The sequence below is a fragment of the Engraulis encrasicolus genome, chromosome 13, assembly GCF_034702125.1.
Source record: "Engraulis encrasicolus isolate BLACKSEA-1 chromosome 13, IST_EnEncr_1.0, whole genome shotgun sequence".
NCBI classification, from domain to species: domain Eukaryota; kingdom Metazoa; phylum Chordata; class Actinopteri; order Clupeiformes; family Engraulidae; genus Engraulis; species Engraulis encrasicolus.
Window position 1 is genome coordinate 34,402,249 of NC_085869.1, and position 10,000 is coordinate 34,412,248.

Sequence of the window (10,000 nt, forward strand, 5' to 3'; positions counted from 1 at the left end):
TCCACCACTTTTTAACTTTTGCATTTCATTTTTGGAAAGGACTGGTCAGAAGTACTCTTGAGGAAAAGCACAAAAGCACAACAATTACCTCTTAATGTATGTTCTCTACAAGTCTTCTGTTGTCCAGTCTTGCACTTTAAATGTCTGTATGAGCACTGTCTATGTCCATACTGTCTTAAGTCCATGTATAAGTACTGTCTATGGTCTATGAGGCAGTGTGAGGGCTGTAGGGGTGCCCAGGGCAGGCCGCTGAGCAGCAGCACGTTGGGGTGTTTGCGCGAGGAGCGCAGCCGCTTGGCCAGGGCCCCGCTGTAGCTCTGATCCAGGAACAGCTGTCTATGTCTTTACTGTCTATGTCCTTACCTAGATTAGTCTATGTCTGTATGGGAAAGCAAGAAATGTAATTTCAAATTCTTTGTATGACCAGTGCATGTAAAGAAATTGACAATAAAACCTACTTGACTTGACTTGACTTGACAAGAGTTAAGTGAAGCCAGTCTGTTTGTCATCGTAAGTCCTATCATCTATGTGTGAATTCTCGACATTCAAATATTTTGAGAACATATTTTTAAAACCTGTATAAAATGCATTTTGCAATGCGATGCAAAGCTCTTCAGTTTAAGAGTGAGGAGTTCGCACACTTAAAATCTCCTTTTTTCTTTGTTTTTCTTTTTATTGCATGAAATAAAAAGTTCTGACCTGACTTACATCATCTAGCTGAGTTCACCAACGACACGCGGGGGCGTTCCCTTCCATCTCAATACCAGATGGCGGAAGTCAGGGAATAAAAGTTCTGCCATGGATTAAAAAAAACCCCCAAAGAAAATAGGATTTTTAAGTGTGCTTGCGGACTCACAGTCAGCCTTTGTCCTGCATCTTAACCAGGGAGGAGCACATTGAACAATTGTCACCCTGAAAACTGTAGTGATTGAAACAACAGCTTTTTAAACATTGACATTGGGCTAATAGCAGGGAATTGTCGAAGAGGTTCCAGTGTCCTGCTTTTTCCTCTTCCTCACACTCTGTCGTTCCCTCTTTTTCTTCCTTTCCCCTTTCCATATCCCGCCTTCCCTGTCCATCCCTTATCTTTCTCTCTGTCTTTCTCACTCATCTGTCTTTCTCTTTCCCTCCCTCTATCATTCTCCCCCTGTTCCTATATTATCGTCTCTCTACCTTCTCTCCTTTTTCCCTTCTCTCTTTCTTCTTCCCTCCATCTTTAAACCTCTTTACTCTTCCCCCCCCCGCCCGCCTCTCCTGTCGTAATCTCTCTCTCTCGCTCGCTCTCTCTCTCTCTCCTGTCTCTTTATCTCTCTCTCTGTGTATTCTTGACAAATGGTTTCATTGATGTATGTATGATTGATAGTGGGCGCTTTAAGCAGTAAGCAGGTAATAAATCTCTCTTTGTCTCCCCCCCTCACTCTCTCTCCTCCTCTATCACGCTGTCTCTCATTCTCCCTGACCCCCTCTCTCCCACCTCTCACTTCTGCCCCTCCCTCTACTCTCTCTCCCTCTATCTCACTCCCACCCAACATCTGTCTGTCCCTCTGCCTCTCCCTCTTGCTCCCACCCTCCATCTCTCTGTCTCTGTCTCAACCCCCCCCCCCTCTCTCTCTCTCTCAGGCGGAGTTGAAAGAGCGCTACTCGGTGGGCGAGCTGCTGTCGGACCTGGCGGGGTGTCGTGCGCGCCGCGTGCTGCTGTTCCTGGATCAGAGCTACAGCGGGGCCCTGGCCAAGCGGCTGCGCTCCTCGCGCAAACACCCCAACGTGCTGCTGCTCAGCGGCCTGCCCTGGGCACCCCTACAGCCCTCACACTGCCTCATAGACCACCTCACCAAGGTAGGGGACTGGGAGACTGTGCCTGTGTGTGTGTGTTTGTGTTTGTGTGTGTGTGTGTCTGTCTAACGGCTTGCCCTGGGCCACTCTACAGCCATCACACTGTCTCATAGACCATCTTACCGACGTAGGGCAGGGTGTGGGAGACTGTGTGTGTTTGGGTTACAATGTGTGTGTGTGCGTGTGTGTTTGCTGTTCATGCTTTGACATGTAATTTAATGATAGTTAACAAAACATCTCATGTTGCCTCAATATTCTCTCTCTGTCCCTCTCCTCCCATCCTGTCTGCCCCTCTCTTCTTCCCTCATCCCCTCTATGACTCTTCCCTCTTCCTCTCCTCTCCCTCCTCTCTTCTCCTCCCCTCCCCTCCCCTCCTCTCCTCTCCTCCAGCAGAGTGCAGGGTTGCCTGGTATGGGCGAGTGGGCGCTGGGTCTCCTGAACGTCACCCTGGCGGGGGCTCCGTGTAACGCCACCCCACCTCTCTCGGAGGCAGAGATGCGGCGCGAGTTCATGGGCTGCCAGAACCTGCCCACCGCCCTCTGGCACCAGGGTCATCGCCGTGGCAACTGAGAGTTGATCCAGCGCACTCTTGTTACCTGGGGGGCATCGCCGAGACAACATAGACTATCAACGCACTCTTGTACCAGTGGCCCGTTGCCGCATCAACGGATGGTGCAATGGACTTGGGGCGCATGGACAAACACAGACACAAATGCATTCACGCACACAAGCAAGCATTCATTCACACACAATCACACACACACACACACACACACACACACACGCACGCACACACATGAACACACACACACACACACACAAAAGATGAACCCCTGCTTTGTTTTCCCCGGTCTTTACCGCCCTGCAGTATCTATTTAAAAATGTATAGTAAAGTAAAAATGTACAGTTCAGGATTAAAAAGGGACCTCTCTGGGCCTAACGGTAAGGCACTGGGTTGCTACGCTGGAGACCCAGATTCGATTTCCGGCCAGGTCATTGGCCGATCCTTCATCGTCTATTTCTCTCCCCCCCCCACTCATTTCCTGTCTCTCCTCCACTGTCTTGTCAAAAATGAAGGCAAGAAGCCCTAAACATATGTGTGGGTTTTTGAGCATTCTATAAAAAGAATGTGTTCTACTACAATGCAAGATTCTACAATTCCATATTTTATTGAATGACGCCCAGAATTCTATAGAACTTTCACTGCCCAAACATTCCTGTCACACCGGTGTGACGGTACACTCTTAAAGGTTAAAAAAACGGGACCTCTCTTAGGCACTTCTACACTATATGGCTCTTGACCCATCAAAAGAGCCTCTCTATTGTTGTATACAATCCCCCTGTATACACATTGCAGTCCAAAACCCAACCTGCCCTGCTCACCCATCACTGGGCTGAACACCAGATGCTCAAGGTAGTCTATATATAAGTGTCTGTGTACGGGCCCAGGAGTAGGTGTGTCTGTGTGTGTGTGTGTGTGTGAGCTGTCCCCTGATTGAACCTGTCCTGTTCTGGCCGTGATGCCACATTCGTACACTGCCCTGCCTTCACTTCCCCTCCCCCGACATTGGAGGTTCAGGAATACGCATACATGAGTGCATGGACACACACACACACAAACGCGCACGCAGACACACACCCACGCTGATGCAGTCTGGGACAAGGTTCAACACAAGGACACCAGCATCCTTGACAGAGGAGAACAGAGGAGAGGAGAGGAGATGAGAGGACAGGAGAGGAGAGAGGGAAAGAAAACAGAGGAAAGGAGAGGAGAGAGGAAAGAGAAGAGGAGCCAGAGGAGAGGAGAGGAGAGGAGAGGAGAGGAGAGGAGAGGAGAAAGAGGAGAGGAGAGGAGAAAGAGGAGAGGAGAGGAGAGGAGAAAGAGGAGAGAGAGAAGAGAGAGGAGAGGAGAGAGAAGAGAGGAGAGCAGAGCAGAGCGAGGAGAGGAGAGGAGAGAGAGGAGAAGAGAGGAGAGAGAGGAAGGCTTTCTCACGGGTCAGCGGTGGGCCACAGCCATTTCTAAAAACAGCTTGTACACACACACACAGGCAGAAAGGCACACACATACTGTACACACACACACAGAGGCAGAAAGGCACATACACACACGCAAACAAGCATACTCTCCCACACACACCTCTAGCACTTGTTTCACCCTTCAGCTGTTGGGCACTCTAAAATTCTGCTGACAGGCTTCTACAACAGGACAGGCCCACCTGAACACGTACACACGCACACACGCAGGCAAGCACACACACACACGCGCACACACACACACACACAGGCAAAGGTGAGATGGCGGGCAACGGGTAGGGAATGATTTAATCATGACCCTACACAGACACACTCACAGTTCTACGTCGAGCTGAGTGGTACTGTCAAACCAGCCCGGTTTGTGTTTCCATTGCAAACTGTGTCATCCTTAGTATGGTTGGAGTTACGTTTTTGGCGTTGTCACTTAGCATTACTGTACGTAGGCTAGTTGACTTGACTTAAAGTCGACAGATATCTCCCCTATCGAAGTAGGCAATAAATAGTTTCAGCGACACCATTGATTTCTGCAGTCCAAGATAGTTGATCTGGTGGCTGCCGTGATTATTTTTGGATTCACTGCTGAGGATGATGAGATGACGCGGAATCTGGGTCGTAGCCAGTGAAAGACCGGCTCAGCTCGATTCAGTCGGCCGACTGGTTTTAGAGCTGAATAGAGCTGTGTCGTGTACAGACGAAAAGCAAGAAGTGGCGGCCAAGTCGCCCTGTGTTGAGCTGTACCGGGTCGAAAACCGGCAGTGGAAAATAGCCTAATAACTCTCTCTGCTATGCGCGAGGCGCCTTGGGGATTTGAGGGTGCAAAGGTCCAGTTTTGTCCTGGCACCTTGGAGCATGTGGCTCGGCCATTTCATTAATCCACCCCTACGTACCACAAACCCTTCTCCTCACACTCATCTGACCTTCCTGCCTCCCAAATGAGAGCTGAAGTGGGCTATCTCACGTACAGTGCTGTACCAACATGGCTGTTTACCATCCCTTATCTTTTATAGCACTGTACCAACATGGCTTCTTCTCATCTCTCATATTTTACAGTACTGTGGAAATATGATTGTTTACCATCCCTCATCTGTTATTGTTCTGTAGCAACATGGCTTTTTAATATCTTTCATGTGTCCACTTATGGGTTGCCTGCCTGAGCAACAGCCTGCTCTTCTCCAAAAGCACTAGAATGGGCCTGTATCATACTTACCATGGCACTGCACAAGCCTTTGTGATCAAGTCAAATCCGGCCAAGCTGGATAGCTCTGCCTTTTCAATTGGGACAGAAGAGGTGATCGCTGTTAAAGTAATTACATTATTGTATGCTCCCATGAAACAAATTATTATTGTATGCCCCCATGAGTATCATAATCAAATGTTTGACAAAGTTGACAGAAAGCCTGCAGAATGTGCAACACCAATACCAATGTTGAACTAAGTCTTCAGCCTCCTCACCTTCCTACTAAAAAAAATCTCATTCAGCTCTTTGTCCACCTCCACATGTATTTTTAAATATTTCTCTCCATGTGACCTTTTATCACAATCCAGTACACACTCCTGTACATATCAAATATGTTCTTGCTTTTTCTTCACTAGACTGAGGCATTTGTTTGTATGTGTGTATGCGAGAGACTGAGTGTGTGTAAAGGAAACTTTCCTCCTGTACCTATCGTCCAGTGTATTTGAAAGCATAGCTTCTTCAAGCCGATGTAAATATTGAAAGTAAATTAACGTTTTTGTACATAGCTGTTTGTATTTATTGCAATGTTTACTTTTTGTTTTTTATTTTTGTTTTGTTTATGATGGGATTATGTTAGGTAACGCTGGTGTGGGAATAGTTAGCACGATGCCCTTTGTTTCAAAATAGAAGACAAAGAAGAAGAAGTGAGTTCCATAGCTCTAATAACGATCCAGTACTTCATGATGACTTCAATATGCTTAATAAACAATCACATTTATTGTTTCAAAACTACATGTGTTTTGCTTTGGGTTTTGTATTAACGGTGGGAGAGATGGAAGACAGGGGTGACCACAGGAGTCTGAGAGGCGAGCCAACGTAAGCAAATAACGGCACTGATGATAGAAGCCTTCTTTATTCAGATGACAGAAGCCTTCTTTATTCCTTTTGTTGAAGTAGAGGAGAAGAAACAACAACACAAAGATGAAAATACACAAAAGCACAGCAAAGTGCAAACACACACACGCACACGTTCCTGAGGGTATCTGGCAGGGGGAGGAGTGTCCAGTATGTGACCTCAGGGTCTTGTTGTCGTCTAGTAACGGTCGGCGTGGTGATGGACAGTTCCTCAGGCTACACTCATTTCAGTCACAGGGGAGCTCGTCCTCAACCGCATCCCGCATTCATCACACACACACACACGCGCGCAAGCACGTAAACACAAAGCTCAGTCGGTAACTCAGATTCACATTACTTTGTTTACTCAAACCTTTCTTCCTTTGCAGTTCCTTCTCTCCTATAAACGACACTTTAGGGAAGCACCTAACACTGACACAATGGCCACGTTTACGTGACGTTTTCAAATTGTGAATTAATGATTCAGAATTAAATAGTTCTGTCGAGTTTACATTGAACTCTCATTTAAGTCTGAGTTACGACGTTCTAACAAGATGTTTTCAAAGCGGAATTAAGCTTTGTTCAGAATTAAATTGAGTTCATTCTGATTTAAATGTCTCATGTAAACGAGGCCACTGTAAATAAATAACATGAGGTCACCTGAATACATTGATGGGAGAGGGGATTATTTCTTGTTTCCAAATGTCATCTCGGTCTGTTTCACAGCATCTTACAGCAAACAAACAAACAAACAAACAAAAAAACACTTCACGGTGGCCTCACGGGAAGGGATGAAGACCTCCATCCTGGTGGTCTTAGATCTCACAGGGTACTGTAAAGAGATCTGACCAATGACTGCGCACTGCATCACTTTGTATCTACAGTTATTGGGATTGGCCTCCAGGCCTAACCCATTGACCTACAGTAAACAAGTACAAGCCAAGTGGTATAGACTCAATGATGATGAATGAATCAATGATAGCAATGTCCAGAGGTGTCGAGAGTAAAAGTAAATTCATGGTGTAAGTACAACAGTGGAACATTACATTACGTTGTTGTTACACCAGTCATTCCACTGTATCTAATGAGGTAGATAGACTGTGTTACTGAGGAAAAAAGGGAAAACTAAAAGTCTAAAAAACCTGCCAACAAAAAGGAACCAACCATCTCAGAATCGTCGGAGTACTGGTATAGTGAAGTCACCTGTGTTGGAAGGAGTCTGTGGCGGGTTTTCATTGCTTCTACTTTTACTTTTGACACTTCTGATAATGTCAATGAATATCAGGCACAAAGAGTTGTGATAGAGGATGCGGCGACTTGAAGGCTGAAATCCACACACTGACCGCAGTTACATGCGAGGAGTATTCTGATTTGAAACAGAGTGGTGGCTGTATTCTTTATTATTCATTCTGAATAAGGCCATGCGCCGGGAATATCCCATTTTCAGAACGCAAACAAGCCAAATATTTTTTTTCATTCTGACCCTTTATTTTATAGAAGTATTAAAATGGGTTAAATGACCAATGAGCATTGTTAGTTGATTTGATTGAAAGTTACAATTATTTTAGAATTCTTTGGATTGACGTCAAACGCAACCGTTGTCCTACAGTGAGTCCAATATGTATTTGAGCCCTTGCTGATTTGGCCGGTTTTCCCACTAATAAAGACATGATCAGTCTATAAATATATGATAATGTGTATTCAAACATGGAGAGACAGAATATGAAAAAGAAAATTCCAGAAAACAACTTAAAATAATATATTTTAATTTATTTGTATTTAATTTAGGCAAATAAGTATTTGACCCCTCTAGCTAAAGAAGATAAAATGCTTTGTGGCAAAGCCCTTGTTGTCTAGCACTGAGGTCAGATGCTTCTTTTAGTTGATGACAATGTTTGTGCATATAGGAGAAAATATTTTTTCCCATTTTTCTTTGCAGATTATCTCTAAACTATGAATAGATTGTGGCTGTAGCTTGGCAAATGGGAGGTTCAGTTCCCTCCATAGAATTACTATAGGGTTAATATTTGGGCCACTTCATGACTTTAATATGCTTCTTATTGAGCCACTCCTTCGTTGCTTTGACTGTATGTTGTGTATTATTGTCATGTTGGGAGATCCAAAAATGGCCCACCCTTCAGTGTAGTGGTGGAGGGAAGGACGTTTGCACTCAGGATTGCACATTACATGTCTCCCTCCATCCATTCGTTGGCGATGTGAAGTTGTCCTGTGCCTTGGCCAGACAAACACCCTCAAACCATAATGATACCACTTTCATGCATGATGGTGAGGAGGGTGTTCTTGGGATCATAGACAGCAGTTCTCTTTCTCAAAACACATTGAATTGTGTTAATGCCAAACAGCTTGATTTTGGTTTCATCTGACTACAGCACCTCCATATCATATCCTAAACCAGTCTGATGCCCGTTGGCAAACCTCAGGTGGGACTGCACAGGTTCCTGTTGATGTAGAGGTACCGTGTGTGCACTACAGGATTTTAAACCTCTGTGGCATTAAGTGCTATCAGTAGTTTTCTCAGTGATTTTGGTCCCAGTAGCTTTGATATCATTGCCTAGTTCATCCCGTACAGGTCTAGGGTGCTTTCTTTCTGTTCTCATGATTATGAAATCCCTAAAAAAGGTCAAATCCTGTATAGAACCCCAGACAGGCTGATGGATTGTCATTTTGTATTCCTCACATTATGGAAGAAATGCATCAACAGTTGGGTCATTAATAAGTCATTAATACCCAGTCTCTTTCTTGTGGCTTTGCAGCCCATTTAGTCTTTGTTCAGGTCTAAGATCTTGTCCCTGATATCATTTGACCGTTCTTTGGTCTTTCCCATGCTTGTGAGGTAGGAGTGTGACTGATTCACTCATACTATGGACTGATTCTGCTGATTCAATGTGTCGTTTATGCATGTTAGTATGTACAGGTGTCTTTAATTCAGATGACAAGTTGATCGGAAGTGCCCATCTGGTCTGTGGGCCCGGAACTGTTATCAGTTGGCAGGGGATCAAATACTTATTTTGCTCGATGAAATGAAAATAAATTAATATATATTCTCTTAAGTTAATTTCTGGATTTTCTTTTTGATATTCTGTCTCTCCATATTAGAATACATATTATCATAACATTTATTGACTGATCATGTCTTTGTTAGTAGGCAAACCAACAAAATCAGCAAGGGATCAAATACTTATTGGACTCACTGTATCAGTGCTTGTTCTCAGCATTGCTAAGGTACCCATACGCATCCTGAAATTTAGAGAGGAACAATCCTCGCAGATCAATTGTGGATGCTTCAAAATGGAATGTAACAGAAGCCCTCTGTCCATAATAGTATATACGTCAGTGCATGATGTAACTGCAGTCTATGTCACCCATAGAGAGAGGCCCCCACATTGGAGACAAATCACTCTTGCAGTAACAAATTATATTTACATCATACCAGCATGAGATGTTCCTCTTTAGACCAGAACTTTTGTTATTTTTTCCCATTTAATTTCAAACACAGCCACATTGTTAGTTGAGGTAAGCTGGATCGTTGTAAACAGTCACTTAAGGCAAAAGTCTGTCGAAAACAACCAATAACTCACAATGGATGAATAGTAACGCATGACAACAATGCTACGCCAATACACACAAACACACACACGCACGCCCACACGCATCCTGAGAAACATCTCTACGAATGCACGCCCATTGTGTGAGAATGACTCCCTCGATTCCCTGCGATGTGTCAGCGTTACTTCTTGATTAAAAAAGCTGCTTCCAATTAAATAAACTGAAATGAAGCCATCAAAACAAATACTGTCCAGAACCACTGGGGTGCTTTGGTTCAGTTCACAGGGGAATCAATCACTCAGACAAAAGGTGTCTGCCGGGCCAAGTTGTAGAAGCGGCCATTCTTCTCCTCCTTCTTCCTCTTCTTCTATCTTCTCTATCCTCCTCCTCCTCCTTCTTCTCCTTATTCCTCTTCTTCTCCTCCTCCTCCTTCTTCTTCTTCTATTCCTCCTCCTCCTCCTCCTCCTCCTCCTCCTTCATCTATTCGTCTCTATT

General features: G+C 44.7%; 1 protein-coding gene across 2 annotated transcripts in view; it reads left to right on the forward strand.

Moving 5' to 3' along the window:
• si:ch211-67e16.11 (uncharacterized) overlaps positions 1-3,605 on the forward strand; it is a 26,961-nt gene extending 23,356 nt beyond the window's left edge. Inside the window, exons 6-7 of one of the 2 annotated variants that reach the window (XM_063214595.1) lie at positions 1,621-1,836; positions 2,224-3,605. In XM_063214595.1, the coding sequence (XP_063070665.1) occupies positions 1,621-1,836; positions 2,224-2,403 (396 nt within the window). In that variant the 3' untranslated portion in view covers positions 2,404-3,605. The remainder of the gene's footprint in view (positions 1-1,620; positions 1,837-2,223) is intronic. The other variant, XM_063214596.1, reaches the window with a different exon arrangement.
• The last annotated feature ends 6,395 nt before the right edge of the window (positions 3,606-10,000 follow it).